Here is a 17,667-nt window from a genome sequence, read left to right on the forward strand (position 1 = left end):
AAAACTGCCATAGCCATTCAGTCTTAATAGGTACATGTTCTCCATCTTGATTCAGTTTAGCAGAAAAACTGATCTGCTGTTTGGGAGATCTAAAACACTCTAGCACTGAGGCATGCAGTCCTTCTGTTTCCACACATCTTGAGATCTAGGAAACAATTGGTACTACAACAGCCTCATAATCAATACAGTACTGTATCCCTCTTTTCTCCAGCATTTTAATAGCTTTTGTGGTTAAGCTTTTTGCACCAGCTGTATAGCTGTATTTACAGTGATTATCTGCTTTGCTAGGAGTGAAACATTTCTATTGGGTAGGGTAAAATGATATCCACACTCAAGACACCTACACAAAAGACATAGAAGCCACCTGCCCACAGTAGTTTGGACTATTCTTACTTACAGGGGATATAATACTAGCAGGCTCATGTTCTGAGATGCTCCTCTAATTAGGATAACTACAACCACTACATCATTGCACCTATCTGTAATGTGAAGACAGAAATTATAGCAACCTTGTACCATTGTTTAATCTACCATCTCAACAAAATCACATTGAGTACACAGACCTCACTGCGCTCCATTCCAGGACCACTTTATGTACCAAGCCGCCAAAACTGAAGTCTTAAAATGTGTGCTGAATAATCCCACTATCCTTAAATAAAGTAAATAAGGTTATCGAAGAGATTTTGTATTTAAGTATGCCACTGTCTATATCAGGCACGGGCAAACTTTGGTCCTCCAGGTGTTGGGGATTTCAACTCCCACAATTCCTTACAGCCTCAGGCCCCTTCCTTTACCCCCTCAGCCGCTTAAGCTTTATCCTACTTACCTTTCCAAAGAGGCTACAAAAAGCTGAAAACTCGAAATTTATGTAATGTTGTGCCTGAGGTTTCAGGGCATCTAGCACTGTTCTGATCACCTTACTCAGAATAGAACTAGAAGGAGTTTCAACAAGTTACAATATAATGTATTAATAGTTCTGCACATGGCAGCTTCTTCCAACATATTGCATTACTAGATACACTTTGTATGCCTTAGCGTAGGTACTTCTCAAAACATCCCTTCTGTACTTTGTCAGATCAAAACTGGATGGTTACTTGAGCCTTTTGAAATTTCACATCACCAAGTGTCATTCCTGGACAGAATGACATGATCAATTCGAGTACAAAAATAGATTAAGTTATTTCTCAACTTGAGTTCACTCTCAAGACCAACCATCACTATACAGTGTTCCCTCACTTATTGTGGGTGTTATGTTCCAGGACCGCAATAAGTGAAAATCCGCAAAGTAGGGACACTATATATAGAGAGAGAGAGGGGGGGGGGCCAGAAGCAGGGAGAGATTTAAAGGCACCACACAAGCTGGTAAACAAGCTGTGATTGACAACTGCTGGCAGGGCTGCGGGCCAATGGCGGGCGTACTACACATATGCAGAATGAGTACCGCAAAAACCCGTGAAACAGCAAGTCCGTGAAAAGCAAACCACAAAGTAGTGAGGGAACACTGTATTCTTTACTTTAAGATATCTTGCAATATGAAACAAATTCACCACAGAGATGAGACAGAAAATCACAGGACAAAAAAAAAAAATCGCAATTACAAACAGAACACATCTTCATGTAAGTCCAATAGCCTCCTTAACAGATCTAATAGCACAGGAACTTTGTGGACTTTTCCAGTTAAGAAAACCCTGATTTTTATCTATTTTCATGTTTTATATAATATCAAAGACCTTTTTAAGACTTCTAAGGCTGGCAGCCCCTTGCTTTTATTGTTTTTGAAACAAAACATCAATAATAATTATAATAATAATTAATAATACTACTGCTTTGCATCGTACAAGGTAAGTTTTACACACTTGCAATCCAGGTATTTATTTGAATTGAAGTCTACAGGGCCCTGGTTTTATGCTCTTCCTGAAAGGCATTTGTTTAGTTTTATATGAACATTTGCTAACTAAATGTTTTGAAAATCCCACTTTCTTAGGTCTTTGTGGCATCTGTGTTTTGCTCCTGTTCTAAGACTTTCATCTACATGTTTTTATATTTATATCAGTGTTTTTTCTGCACCCAATCAGTTAACTGAACTACACTTTACTATGTAGTAATATGCCAAACTCCTGATTTAACATTTGTATTGGGTTTAAGTGCAAGGATCTAATTTCAGATATTCTTTGAACTGTTTATAAAATATGTTTTAGTTTCCTCAAATTTTAACTACAAAATTACTTATAAAAACATTTGTGACATTTCTTTTATGTTATTGCCATTTTTCTATCTGTCAATCTAACTTCTTAATTGTGAATCAACAAGCAATTTCAGTTTACTTTTCATATAAAAATATACACTGGAAAGATGTGAACTTCAGTGGTCTTCCCAGCAATGGCAATGGGGAAATATGTTATACACAAGATTACAAGGACTTATGCAGTAGAACTAGGTAAAGGTTTCCCCCTGACATTAAGTCCAGTCGTGTCCAACTCTGAGGGTTGGTGCTCACCTCCATTTCTAAGCCAAAGAGCCAGCATTGTCCATAGACGCCTCCAAGATCATGTGGCCAGCATGACTGCATGGAGTACTGTTACCTTCCTGCCAGAGCAGTACCTATTGATCTACTTACATTTGTTTGGTTTCGAACTGCTAGGTTGGCAGAAGCTAAAATAACAATAATCCCATACAAAAAGGAGTTGTAGTATTACCCTACCTTGCCCTTTAATTCCAAAAGGAGGTACAAAGTCCCGGATCCTTGCCCACTTTTTGAAAGAATCATCCAGAAACATTGGTGCTGACTTGGAGAACCTGAAAATATAATGAGGCAAAATATTTTTTAAATGAGGGAGAAAACACAAGAGAGAGGAAGGAGCTCTGAAAGCTAGAAAAATGCATGGCCTATGAGCCAGCAATAAAAAGAAGCAAATCAAACAAATTAAAATCAACGAAGGTATATATTAAGTTGAAAAGTTGACAATACAGGAAGACTTTAACTACATTTTAATGAAAATTATTAATTTAAAATCAGAATTGGCTCAACAGAATTAAGTTGTTTGTTAAGTTAATAATTAAACAAACATTCCACAATTCTAAAACCTGAACTTTTTCTTAGTTCCTCAGGGTTGAGGAATTACAGGCAGTCCCTGAGTCACAAACATCTGGCTTAGAAATGACTCATAGTTAAGAACGGGGATGAGACAACAGGAAATAAGAGTATCTACCCCTAGGAAGGAAAATATCATAGGGAAAAAGTGTCTTCATGAAGCTTTAGCTCCAGTCCTTGTTTCCAAAACAAGACAATTTTTTTAATCCAATTATCACAAAGACAGAAAGTGAGTGAAATCTTCAGAATAGGGGCACAGACAGCAAAACAAACCGCACAAGGATGTTCATTCTTCCCTATGCTATCCACAATTAAGAAAATGTATATTTTTGGCTGGAGTTACATTTTAAAAATGTATCTGTTCTGACTTACAAACAAATTCAACTTAAGAACAAACCTACAGAACCTATCTTGTTTGTAACTTGGGGACTCCCTGTATAAGGTTTAGCTTATAAGTAGTAAGGGGGTATTTTGCGAGGGGTTAGTGGTTTTCTATGCAACCAGATGTTTCTCCTATGTCACATAACAGACATCAAACAGAAACTCCTCTTCTGTCCCTGATAACTGAATACTGAAGCTCTTAATTCCAGGACTTTTGTTGGGATCCACATGAGAGTCAGCAAGCTAAAGAAAATGGGGGAATTAGATTATGATATTAAAAGGGAAGGATAAGGTTTTTGATGGGGTGGATAAAAATATATATTTTAATATTCATGGCCAGATGTTTCCTTTTCTCTAAAGCTTAGAGAAAAAGCATGGGGGAATTAGTACATGAATGGGTGGTTTTTTTCAACTTTTTTCTGGTAATGTATGCTAATACATATTTATTTATTTATTTCCGTCACTTTTACCCCGCCCTTCTCACCCCCGGGGGGGGACTCAGGGCGGCTTACAGAGGAAGGCACAATTCGATGCCTTTTCACATATACATACATATATAAACAAATTAAACAATTACAAATTAAAAATTTTAAAAACATCAATACACATTAATACAATAACACAGCAGTAGGTTAATCCTGAGTTCAGCGTTCGAAATTTCATAAGTCCATTCCATCTCGACAAGTCCATATCGTCATTAGGTTTTTCTTTAGCTGCCCGGGTGTCCAAATGCCTGGTCCCATATCCAGGTTTTCAATTTATTCCTAAATGAAAGAAGGGACGTTGCCGATCTAATTTCCCCGGGGAGGGAGTTCCATAGGTGGGGGGCCACCACCGAGAAGGCCCTGCTCCTCGTCCCGGCCAACCTCACTTGTGATAAAGGCGGGGTCGAGAGCAGGGCCTCCCCAGAAGATCTTAGGTTCCGAGGTGGGACGTAGAGGGAGATCCGTTCGGTCAGATACACTGGGCCGGAACCGTATATTATTATTATTATTATTATTATTAACTTTATTTGTACCCCGCTAGCATCTCCCGGAGGACTCGATGCGGCTTACACAGGCCGAAGCCTCAAAACACAGTACAGTAAAACGTAACATCACAATAACAGCAAATCAAAACAATAAACAAAATAACATAACTCCACAATAACTAAGCAAATCAGATAATAAGCAAAAATAACGACAATGACAGTACATCAAGACCTTATTAAAACTGGTTCGGCCGGCGCACTGGGGTACAAGGGTTAAAAGTGCTGAAATGGCAGGAGGCATGTAAGTGTGGTGTGCAGCGACAGTTAGTTATGCTACAGTGCTACTAGGACTTGGGGTGGGGATTCCTAGTCTGGGAAGGCACAACGGAACAGCCAAGTTTTTAAATTCCTTCTGAAAACGGCCAGAGTGGGGGCCTGTCTGAGATCCTTTGGGAGGGCGTTCCAGAGTCGGGGGGCCGCCACAGAAAAGGCCCTGTCCCGTGTCCCCACCAAACGCGCCTGTGACGCGGGTGGGATCACGAGCAGGGCCTCTCCAGATGACCGTAACGAGCGTATAGGGTTTTATAGGTCAAAACCAGCACTTTGAATTGTGCACGGAATTGGATCGGCAGCCAGTGGAGCTGACATAACAGGGGGGTGGTATGCTCCCTGTATGTCGCTCCGGTGAGCAATCTGGCTGCCTCCCGTTGGACCAGTTGGAGTTTCCGAGCAGTCTTCAAAGGCAGCCCCACGTAGAGTGCGTTGCAGTAATCCAGTCGGGATGTAACAAGAGCGTGGACCACCGTGGCCAAGTCCGACTTCCCAAGGTACGGGCGCAGCTGGCGCACAAGTTTTAGTTGTGCAAAAGCTCTCCCGGCCACCGCCGAGACCTGGGGTTCCAGGCTCAGCGATGAGTCCAGGATCACTCCCAAGCTGCGAACCTGCGTCTTCAGGGGGAGTGTAACCCCGTCTAACACAGGCTGTAACCCTATACCCTGTTCGGCCTTACGACTGACCAGTAGGACCTCTGTCTTGTCTGGATTCAATTTCAATTTGTTAGCTCTCATCCAGTCCGATACAGCGGCCAAACACCGGTTCAAGGTCTGGACAGCCTCCTTGGTGACAGGTGAAAAGGAGTGACAGATTTGGACATCATCTGCATAGAGATAACATCTCATTCCGAAACTCCGAATGATCTCCCCCAGCGGCTTCATGTAGATGTTAAATAACATCGGGGACAAGATTGAACCCTGTGGGACTCCACACAACAACGGTTGCGGAGCCGAACAGGTGTCACCCAATAACACCTTCTGAGTCCGTCCCTCAAGGAAGGATCGGAGCCACCGCAGGGCAGTGCCTCCGAGCCCCATCTCCATGAGGCGCCCCAGAAGGATACCGTGATCGACGGTATCGAAGGCCGCTGAGAGGTCCAGCAGAACTAACAGGGACACACTCCCCCTGTCCAGCTCCCTGCGAAGATCATCTACCAAGGCGACCAAGGCTGTCTCAGTTCCATGTCCCGGCCTAAAGCCAGACTGTGCCGGGTCTAGATAATCAGTGTCTACCAGAAACCCCTGGAGTTGTGTTGCCACCACACGTTCCATGACTTTGCCCAAATAGGGGAGATTGGAAACTGGCCGATAGTTGTCGAATTGAGTGGGATCCAGTGATGGTTTCTTCAACAGCGGTTTTATCACAGCCTGTTTTAGGCTCGCTGGAAATTTTCCTTCCTGTAAGGAGGCATTAACCATCACCTTCACCCACTCCGCCAAACCCCCTCTGGCTTCCTTGACCAGCCAGGATGGGCAGGGGTCTAGGATGCATGTGGTGGGTCGCACCTCTCCAAGGATCCTGTCCACATCCTCAAGCTGAACCAATTGAAACGAATCCAACAAAACTGGACAAGCAGATGTTCTCGTTACATCCCCGGAGACTGCCGTTAACATGACGTCAAAGCCTGACCGAATCCGCTCAATTTTATCCGTAAAGAATCGAGCAAATGCTTCACAGCGGGCTACCGAGTTATCCGAGGCCTCGCATTTTGGCGGATTTAACAGGCCCCTGACAACTCGGAAAAGCTCAGCCGGACGATTCTTCGCGGATGCAATATTGGCTGTAATAGATGTTTTTTGAGCTGCCGCTATTGCCACACCGTAGGACCTTAAAAAGGCATTCAGGTGTGTTTGGGCTGGATTGGTGGGATTCTGGCGCCACACGCACTCTAGCCTCCTCTTCTTTCGCTTCATCGCTGCCAGCTCCTCGGTAAACCAAGAGGCTGGTTTAGCTCGGTTACTCGAGAGGGGACGTTCCGGAGCGATTGTGTCAATTGCCCTGGTCAACTCACTGTCCCAGCGAGAGACCAGAGCATCGACAGAGTCGCCAGCCAAGGAGGTGGAGAAATCCCCAAGAGCCGTCAGAAAACCATTTGGATCCATAAGTCTCCTGGGGCGGACCATTCTAATGGGTCCACCACCCCTGCGGAGGTTGGAAGGCACAGTTAGTCTAAATCTGATCAGATGGTGATCGGTCCATGGCAATGGAGCGATGGTCAGCTCCTCCACTCCGTCACCCTCATCCCATCCCTGCGCAAAAACCAAATCCAAAGTGTGCCCGGCACTATGAGTGGGACCAGATATTAGTTGGGACAGGCCCATGGTTGCCATGGCGGCCATGAAGTCCTGAGCCGCTCCTGAGAGAGAGGCCTCGGCATGGACATTGAAATCTCCCAGGACTAAAAGCCTTTGGGAGTTCAAAGCCATGTCCAAGACCACTCCCGCTAGCTCAGGTAGGGAGACTGTGGTGCAGCGGGGTGGTCGGTACACTAACAGAATCCCTATCCTGTCCCGGTCACCTATCCTAAAGCCGGCACATTCAAACGAAGATGTTTGTGGGATGGGACGTCTGATCAGAGGGATAAATTCCTTATAGACCACTGCGACTCCTCCTCCCCGCCCTCCAAGCCTTGGTTGGTGCTGAACAGAGTAGCCTGGTGGACAGAGTTGGGAGAGGTTAACCCCTCCCCCTTCGTCCAGCCAGGTCTCCGTTATACAAGCCAGGTCGGCCTGTTCTTCTTGGATTAGATCTTGAATAATAGCCGATTTTCCATTTACCGACCTGGCATTGAACAGCACCACCTTTAACCTGGAGGGTCCACCATCCTGGGACCTCAGTTGTATCTTGTCAGGAGGATATTTTGAAGCTGCCAATCTGTTTTTGCTAATTTCAGGCCGAATTGTAGTCTCAATTTTTGGAATTGCCAATGTTCTGTTATAAAATTTTGGCCGGATTTGATTATTCCTTGGATTGTTAACATTTTTGAGGGTTGCCAATCTGGTAATTGATAGACCACAATATTTGTGATCAGTTCCAAAGTGACTGTGACTAGTTCCAAAGTGACTGTGCAAAACTCTGAGCAGTTGTTTAGAGTGTGACACAATTGATCACAATTAATCACAGTTAATCACAATTAATCAGTCTATCAGCCTGCTCCTCCCAGTGTATTAGAAATGGTAAAGTGCACTAGTATCGATAGCAGCAGGATTGGAGTTGATGGTAACATAGGAGTAGGGTAATTGATAGACCACAATATTTGTGATCAGTTCCAAAGTGACTGTGACTAGTTCCAAAGTGACTGTGCAAAACTCTGAGCAGTTGTTTAAAGTGCGACACAATTGATCACAGTTAATCACAGTTAATCACAATTAATCAGTCAATCACTTGATCATGGATCTAGGATTTGGGACCAGTTCACTATTGGCAAGAGTTCTGGCAGAATTAGAGATCTAAGGTGCTCAATATAAAGTGGTATAGTGCTATGATAGTTCTAAAGTGCAAAGTTAGTGCCTTCTGGACTAAATCCACAATCAACCTTCAATCAGGCCAGTCAGTTCAAACAATAGGAACCCAGTACTCTAGGCCCGTGGAAAGCAAGCCGGCACCCATTGGCCGGGTCCCCAGTTCTTCTTGGCCGACCTCAGAAGGAGATGCCCCAGTTCACGGGATGATGGTAGCCCGGAAATTGAAGACAACCGTTATTTAACACTAGTTACCAGCACAGATTCTAAACTGCATTGAATGATGTTACTTGCACCGTATGGGTTGAACCATAGAGGGCAGTATAGAGTGGTTTGCTGACTAATTCTCTGGAAAGGACAACAAACGCTGAGTCATGGACACCCAGCAGCCCACACTAAACTAAGACACTAAATTAACCCAAAAATAAACTAACAATAAAAATAAAATAAAAGTAAAAAATAAGAATAAAAACAAAACAAAACAAACCCAAAACAAAACAAAAATATAAGAATAAAATAATAAATCAAGATGGTGAAGGGCCACAGCAGCAGCAATCCTTGGGGGGGTCCTCCTCTTCCCCTCAGCGGCGGTGGTGGTTTCCTTCTCTAGTGGTGGCTCCACTCTCTCCTCCTCGTCTCAGCAGCTCCAGGACTGTAACAGCAGCAGTTCTGGGGCCCAAGCAGCAGTGGGGCTCAGGCCGATCGCTATGACGGAGTCGGTCTGGGGAGTGGCAGTGGCGGTGACGGGCCTTCTCGTCCGATGATGGCGAGGTCTGCTCTTCGACCGGGCCACTCGGGACCAGCCCCGTCCCCAGCCGCCGTGCGCGACAGCACACTAGCCCGGCGGCCCCAGGCGGCAGCGGCAGCGGCGGTAGCAGCAATAGCAAGGCTGCTGCGGCCCGCCTCTCCCACAGCAGTTCGGATCGGCGCAGCAGAGTGGATCAGTGGCGGCGCATATTATATATGTGCTAATATAATATGTTTAAATAATTCAAAACTTGTTAAAATGTTCTTTGCTTCAGTTTATTAACATTGACCATACCTTTTCTAGGTCAAACAATTAGAAAAAAAGTACAAGGAAAATCTGTGTTTCAGAATATCAGGTCTGCTCTGGACAGAGGTGCGAAATAGCATTTAAATGCGACCTATGCCAAATAGCATATTTCATCATATGATGGTTGCACCCCCTTTGTAGTCCCGATTTGGGGATTTACGCATTCCTCATATAATAGTTGCACTCCCACCCGCACACCTGCTGTAGCTCTGAGGGGCAGGCATGTGGATAGGTGAGCTTTTGCCTACCTACACACCTGCCGGAGAGATGTAGGAAAGCTTGTAGCTCTTGCCTGCTAGCACGTATGAGCAAGCAAGGTCTACAGGTCCCCCTCAGCTGCCAGCACTTGAAGGAGTCCCTGGAGACTTTGCTTGCCCCCACACACCAGTGGGAGAGGGCTACAAGGTCTGTCTCGGTTGCCTCAAAATATTTCACTGCACTATAGTCGCACGCACCTGTTTTGAAGGGGCGAAATGGGTGACCATTATGTTGTGAAATATGATATGAACCTCAGAAGCCATGATGACTGCACATGCTTATCCCACTGCACATGAAGAACAGAAATGTTCCATAAGTGTGCACATTTTGGAACATGCAATTTCCTTGTATATTACTATACAGCACAAGTACTAGTGTAAAATTATCTCCAATGAATTTTGAAAACAAAAAAGTAAATAACTTGCCAATAAGCTGTCCCAATATAAGTTGCAAACTAACCACAAACAAATGCCTGCTTCCAAACCCAAAACAGATGATACCTGAGAACTGGTGTAATGCAGTGCCAAAGAAAAGTAAGTCGTACATTTGAATTCTATTTCTATAATAAATTAACCAAGTCATCCCAGGAAAATAAAATCTCTTTTAACCTACCATAGGTGCAATGATACTCAGACAACATACTGGTTTGTTGCAAGGATTACAAGAAGATCTTGCATATGACGTGCTCTGGACAGGGAGGATACTATACAAATACCACATGTTTTTATTGTTAATCTCAATCAACAGTAGCCTTCTTTAATGATCTTAAGGGAGATGAATAAAGGAAATATCCACTGTCTCTTTTAGAACAGAAAAGATGGAAAGGAAACAAACTATACATGATATGCATGGGAAAAGAGGGCAGGCAAAGTGCAGGCACAAGTTAGAGCACTGCTGATATCTATCCAGATAAATGTACAGATAAATTTATGTAGTACTTATGCTTGTACATGCTTCACCTATCCCTCCTAGGCTATTCACACATTCATGTTTTCATTTGTGAGCAATCAAACAGATTTTCCTACAGGTCGGGGACAGACAAAATGATATGTCGGACTACATGTAGGAATCACTCCAAAATCATTTTTAGCCCTTCTTTAGGAGGGAAGGATGAATTGTCTTTCCTGAAAGCTTTCAGGAGCAATGATTTATCTTCAGTACACAAAAGCTATACTCAACACATCTGTTAATCTTTATAATGCTTAAGATTTTTGTTGTTACTACACATCTTTCAATTAAAGATCAAGTAGGCCAGAGAGAGAGCAACAATTGTTCCTCTCACTGGTTTTGCTTATAGGGTGATGGCGAATACAAAGAGACAAGGGGTGTTTTCTTAGAAAGTAAACAAAGAGAGAAAATCAGGTAGGATTGGATAAGTCCAGGTTTAAAGAGTATGAGCCTGTGTCAGTCCATATTATCCAATCAGTCATGAGGGCAGCAGAAACAACTAAACAAAACATAAGAGTTTTATTCTATTTTTTACCAGGTTGCCCAAATACAGGTGCTTTTTCAAATCGTGTTTTCTCTCAGCAAACTAGAGAAAAAAACTAAAAACATACCTTAAATGCAGTCTCTGATTTAACTTTTTAAGACTACAGTTCAAACAGATTTAGTATGTCTAGTCTTTGGGAAAGTGGCAAGACCTCTACTCAGTAAAGAATCACATTTATTTATTTTTAGAAACATATTCAGTCTGTCCAATGATGCTTATTTTAATAATGTCATTTCTTAATTAGACTGTGTTAATATAGTTTAGAATGCTAAAATTATCATCATCATCAAAGGACCTAGAATGGTTGAGACAGAGAGACTGTAGTGGTCATTTTTATAGGTGATTACTACAAAGCTTCTCTTCCCCTATGAGAAATAACCACTGCAGTTCTTCTGTAGAGAAGGTTATGCAGTAAGCCATTATTTAAAATGGCCATGGTTCCTCCACTCCAGCTCAAGTGCCAAAATGGCAGGGTACCATGTCCTCCAGGCTCCCCCCCCCCCCCACACACACACACAGTGCTGATGAACACTAGTTGGGCTTTCTTCCTCTAGTTTGGGCAAGAGGAGAATGGGACAGGAGTGCCTCTGACCTTTACCTCTTCTCACTGCCTTCACATTGCATCCCTATTTTAGCACTAAGTTGTGTATAGGGGTTTTTTTTTGGGGGGGGGGGGGTTGTCATTTTTTTCCATACGAGTATATACAGTAGCTTCTAAAATCAGGTTGCTAAAATAAATACACACACATACACCAAAATGTATTTGTTTTGGCAACACAATCCACTCTACCTGTTTCAAACGCTACCAAACTCAGGATTAAACTGACACTTACTAAAGAAGATACAAGTGTAAGAGATTTACCATCAAAACACCTTGAAGAAACAGATAAAGCCTGACAAATACTCACTCAATGGCATTTTTATTTCCACGTCAGTGGATACAACTCATTTGGAGCGCAGAAGATAAACGCCAAATCTTTTAAGATCTGCTATGAGATCACATAGTTTGGGCTGTGGCACTTTTTTGACGTGAGAAAAGTATCCTTAAATATTTTTTAAAGTTTTTTTTAATCTAATATAAATCTCGCCACACCAAAAATCTGGATTTGTTTTTGAGCTGCTCTGTCTGAAAACCTTTTTTGGCCTACTCTCATGATCACTATTAGCAATTCAATGACATTTGGTGCCAGGTACATAGCTTCTTTCTAGGCAGGTCATTTGCTGTCTCAAATAGAAGATTGGTTTCTTTTGCTTATAAGTTAGACTTAAGTATTCAGATCTTGGTCACACTATCTGAGCAGAGCAGATAATCAGAACTATGTGGAACAAGATCTCCTGAAAAATCAGCTGCCATACAGATGCCTGGCTCCAAGCACCAAAAAGCACATGGAGGTTTTAAGCTAAAAACAAAACAAACATTGTGTTTTTTTTTGTTTTTGTTTTTGCTATGGAAACATATATCTATTTAAAGAGGATTCTCCTTCATAGATGCACTGGAAAGGTGTTAGATGCAACACATTTAAGATATTCACAAGAAGAAATAGCAACACTAGCAACACAGAAATGCTGGACCACACCAACAACCACCATGTCAGACTACACAGAGAAGCCATTGAAATCCACAAGCATGTGGACAATTTCAACAGAAAGGAAGAGACCATGAAAATGAACAAAATCTGGCTACCAGTATTAAAAAACTCTAAAATTATAACAGCTAAACAACAGAGAGGAAAAAACCAGGCACAGATTAACACCTCCCAGCAACAGATTTTCCCAGGCTCAGGCAGGCCTTCAAATGCTAATGAAGGTGATCAGCTAAACATTCACACCTAACTGCAGCAGGGAAGAGCTCCTTGCCCCACCCCAGCCATTCCACAGACATATAAACCCATTGTCCTAATTCCAACAGACCTCACACCTCTGAGGATGCCTGCCATAGATGCAGGCGAAACGTCAGGAGAAATGCCTCTAGAACATGGCTCTATAGCCCGAAAAAACCCACAAGAACCTAGTGATTCCAGCCATGAAAGCCTTCGACAATTTTATGTATGTTTTCAAATTATGTGGGGGAGAGAAGGGAAAAAGAGATTTGTCCTGATTAGTTCCAAATAGCATATTGTTTATTTTGCCGTGTGTGAGAGAGAGGGTGGAGGGAGAATGTGAACTGCTTGGATAATGTCAACTGGGTTAGTTCCAAAGCTTGTTTTTCAGAGATTTATAGCTACAAAGAAGAAATGTCCTTCAGACCCCCATTTGACTCAAAAGCTATTTCTGTTTAAACTTTCATGTGCGAGCCAGCTCTTTTTGCCAAATGCCAGACTGCACCAGGCCCAGGGAGAAGAGTAGCTCTAGACTATTTGGTATATTGCACGCATACATATGAACACACTCCAGCTTACAGCAGAAATACAAGTGACAATCATCGGTATCTTCATTGTGTGCATGTCTAGGTGGCAAGCTGCTACTATGCAATATTAATAAAATATAATAAACCTTTCTCCGAATACAGGTGGAAACAAGACAGGAATGAACAAAATAAGCAGTTCTCATGGTCTTCCTAATGTATACATTCACATTTTACAAAGCTATTATTTCTTTGGAAATTAACTGATGTTATTATTTTGAAAATTAACTGAGACAGATATAGCTTTTTGTATAACAATTGTACAGATAAGATGCATTGCTTTTGAATGAGAAGCAGAATTTTAGGCATAGTTCAAATGACCCCAACCCCCTTTGAATATACTTAATATGTTACTCGGAAAGTGCCCATGTCCATCATTATTTTACTAGGGCACAAAGGCAGACCTGTTCTAAGAGCAGTTACTAGAAAACCTTGAAAGTTTCAAAATGGATTTCAGGATGTAATTTCAAGGTATTTTGGGGGGAAAAAGAAATAAGTGAACTATGAGGTGATTTACAGCTTTATATTTTCAATGCTTTGGGGTAAACTAGAAGCACAAATTAATGAAGAAGCATTTAACTTATATATGTGTGTACAGGTTGTTTAATCACATAGTGATGAGACTGTGTCATCCTCTTCACAAATAGTGAGAGCAGCCTGGCAGCCAAAGTAGATAACATTTTCCAAGCATTGCAGGTGAAAGTAGAAAAGCCAGTGCTGTACATTGTTTGCAGACATCAAAAGAGTTCTACAGGTTGCCAGGTTTTGTTATTTTATCATCAATATCACTATTAATAACAGAAACCTAGGGTGCATATTGGTCAGGGAATGACATTCAGATGGACAGGAAGAGAGGACAATTCCCAGCTCTTATATCCATAAAGATGAATCAAACAAGTAAACCCTACTACTATTATCTAAAGTCATTTAAATGCTGACAGACTTAGAAATAAAGTCAAAATGTTATAAGGTCTCCTTCAGAGAAAAGTAGATTTTATAAGAACCATATGAAGCAACACTACCTATCTGTTAGTCACCTTTTCACACATTAACATTATATGAAGCAGTGAATTAGAACTGGGCTGGGGAAAGACATCACATCATGCTTAGGCTTCATCTAGAATCTAGTGTCTAGATGTAACCCACCCACTCCACTCTGCAAAGTGAGACGCAACTGGTGAATTACATGAAATTGAAGTTGCTTGTATAACTCCTATTGTGAAAAGTGGAAGAATAAACCTTTGCCTTCACAGATTCCTCATGTAGATGTACTCCTTACCTGTTAAACCTTTGTTATTATACCAGTGCAACACTGAGCACACAGGTTTTCCTAAATATTGTAGGTGTCTTGCATGAATTTTATTCTCATTTATAATTATGGCCTTCTGTCGTAATTCACCAGGAGAGGAGTAAATTAGCAATTAGAAGGCCAGAAGCCAAAGTCAGCGGTTGAGAAAATCAGGATAGGCAGAGAGGGCATGAAAAATAGTCAAAGTTCAGTCAAAAGGTACACAAAGCAAGGCAGAGTCTTTCAGCTGATCTGTCCTTTCCACTGTTTAAAAACAGCAATATCAAAAGTCAAAGGCCTTATCTAGATGCTTTATCTAGATGGGCTGAGTGTTCAGTGAGAACAGTTGAAGCTACACTACCTAATCTACCAGTGCGAAAAGCCCTTTCGCAAACACTCCTGCACTGCAGTCCCAGAGGGAAGCATGATACTATCAACACTACATACAAAAAAAATACTTGCATCATGTGCACACACACATATATATCTTGCCATGCTGATGATGGACTGCCTAGAACGCCGTCTGGACAGGCCCCCTTTTATTGCGGAAGTTTCCACAATAAAGGGGCTCTCTGGATGGGCCCTTAGAAAGAGTGATAACTAATAATTCATCTCCATATGTGAATGTATAATTTCTTAAGATTTCATATTTTGTATTTTTGATGTTTTAGAGATCAAGGATTTCTCTAGAATAGTATTCTATCTCCTAAGCATTCATCTAATTTTTAAGTGATAGGAATCTACCCTATTCAACTCAATCTCTTACCAAGCAGACATATCCAACTGTTTTGGGAAGCAAAACAGATTCACTCATTGGGACAAGATTGTTACTCTGTTAACTTGATAAAGTGTAAATAATGATGGGGAGCATTCATCTTTGTTCAAATATTTAAAAGCCAATGTTGTCACTTATTTTAAGTATGGTATATTTTGTACAGAGTGTACTTTATTTCCTTTTCAAGATAAGTGAGAATCCATTACTAGGAAACAGCAAAGCCTATATTAATTACTTTTATGGCAATCTGAATGGGAAACTATTCCAGAGAGAACTCTTCTGTTACATTTAATAGGCATTCCATTTGCATTGCATTAACCAAAGTCCACAATGTTGTTACAGCACAAGCCCATTTCTAACCTAATGTCAGAATTTCCTAAAAACAAGAGTTCTATATTCTGCCCAAAACCACAAACTCCAAGCCAAAAATAGAGAGACGCTTTTTAAAATAGTCATCTCAATCTCTTGCAGTATGTCACTGCATATTGATAGCATGACTGAAGTGGCAAGACAAAAACCTCTCTCCTTGTCCTGTGAATTTCTGACTCCAGGATTATCAGCACAACAACATGTTTTACAATCACACTTACTTAGCTCAATGCCATTTAATATAAACATCCCTCCTGTGATTCTCAGAGAACAATTTTTGAAAGAAAATTTATATAAGCAAATATTTTACCAAAGCAAGGATAAGCTTGTAAAACCTATTTATGAGAACAGCTTTTAGAGATAGTACATGTGGGATGGATACATGAGATGCTGACATGTTGAAGTAGAAGCAAAAGGCTCTGAAAGAAACCATTAAAAACCAGTTTTACCTAAATGAATTCGAGATTAGTTGAAGGTACAAAGTGATAGCACTGAAAAGAGTAAACCAAATAATATTTGTAAATCCAACAAAATTAATTGACTACTTCTGGGTTGTTGTGAGTGTTTTGGACTGTATGGCCATGTCCCAGTAGCATTCTCTCCTGATGTTTCATTGACATCTGTGGCTGGCGTCTTCTCAGACCTCTGAACATGCTAGCCACAGAAGAAGGTGAAACGTCAGGAGAGAATGCTAGTGGAACATGGTCGTATGCCTCTTTTTAAAAACACAGGCAGCTTAAAACATTGCAAAGTATTTTTATTGTGTCAGAAGCGACTTGAGATAACTGCAAGTCGCTTGTGGTGTAACAGAATTGGCCATCTGCAGAGACGTTTCCTATGGGACGCCCAGATGTGTTACCATCCTGTGGGAGGCTTCTTTCATGCCCCTGGAAAGTATTATTATTATTATTATTATTATTATTATTATTATTATTATTATTGTTTGAAACAGAACAAGATGAGTCCACAGCAGACAAGATCACTCTGCTGGCTGTTGAATGGGATCACATGTCGGACACTTCCCAAGTGTCTAGGACTGTGTGATGTATTGGCAAATAATGCGTGCAGATCCCAGTAAGGTGGCCTTCTGCAGCTGGAAGACGGTAATTTTGTCAGCGCCAATTGTGTTGGAGTGCAAGCCAAGGTCTTTAGGCACTGCACCCAGTGTGCTGATCATCACTGGGACCACCTTGACTGGCTTGTGCCACAGTCTTTGCAGTTCGATCTTTAAATCCTCATATCGTGGTCAGCTTTTCCAGTTGTTTCTCGACAATCCATACTTTGTTTTTTAACACGATCGTGAGGTCAGGAGTATTGTGCTCCAAAACTCTGTCAGTCTGAATTCGGAAGTCCCAGAGTGTTGTTGTTGTTGTTGTCGTCATCGTCATCATCACTATATACTCCACTTTATCGCCCCAAAGGAAACTCAAAGTTCAACTTCAGCTATTTCTCATATACCCTTATGCCTACAAAGAGCACTCTATTTTATGATACAAACTGCCTTGCAATGGTTTGTATCTACACCTATTGAAATACTTCCGAATAAACTGCTCCGGATACACTGGAGTGCCCCAAAGTTCTTTAGAGTCCAGATGACCAGCTATACCAAGAGCCCATTGAAGCCACTACTGCTGTTTCACTGGCCAAAAGCAACTCCCTGGCAGAGCCTTGCAGGCAATATCATGTGATCACCGGAGCTGCTTCTTGCCAGTGGCACAATGGTGAGTCGTTTTGACACGTGGACACTGGCTCATCCTTAAGCAGTCAACGTTTGCAAAGATTATGTTATTC

General features: G+C 41.8%; 1 protein-coding gene across 8 annotated transcripts in view; it reads right to left on the bottom strand.

Moving 5' to 3' along the window:
• ST3GAL3 (ST3 beta-galactoside alpha-2,3-sialyltransferase 3) overlaps window positions 1–17,667 on the bottom strand; it is a 229,502-nt gene that overhangs the window by 86,820 nt on the left and 125,015 nt on the right. For all 8 annotated transcript variants that reach the window (XM_060773338.2, XM_060773335.2, XM_060773339.2 and 5 more), the window contains one exon: window positions 2,702–2,796. In XM_060773338.2, coding sequence (XP_060629321.2) covers window positions 2,702–2,796 — 95 coding nt within the window. The remainder of the gene's footprint in view (window positions 1–2,701; window positions 2,797–17,667) is intronic.

The sequence above is a fragment of the Anolis sagrei genome, chromosome 4 (assembly GCF_037176765.1).
Source record: "Anolis sagrei isolate rAnoSag1 chromosome 4, rAnoSag1.mat, whole genome shotgun sequence".
NCBI classification, from domain to species: domain Eukaryota; kingdom Metazoa; phylum Chordata; class Lepidosauria; order Squamata; family Dactyloidae; genus Anolis; species Anolis sagrei.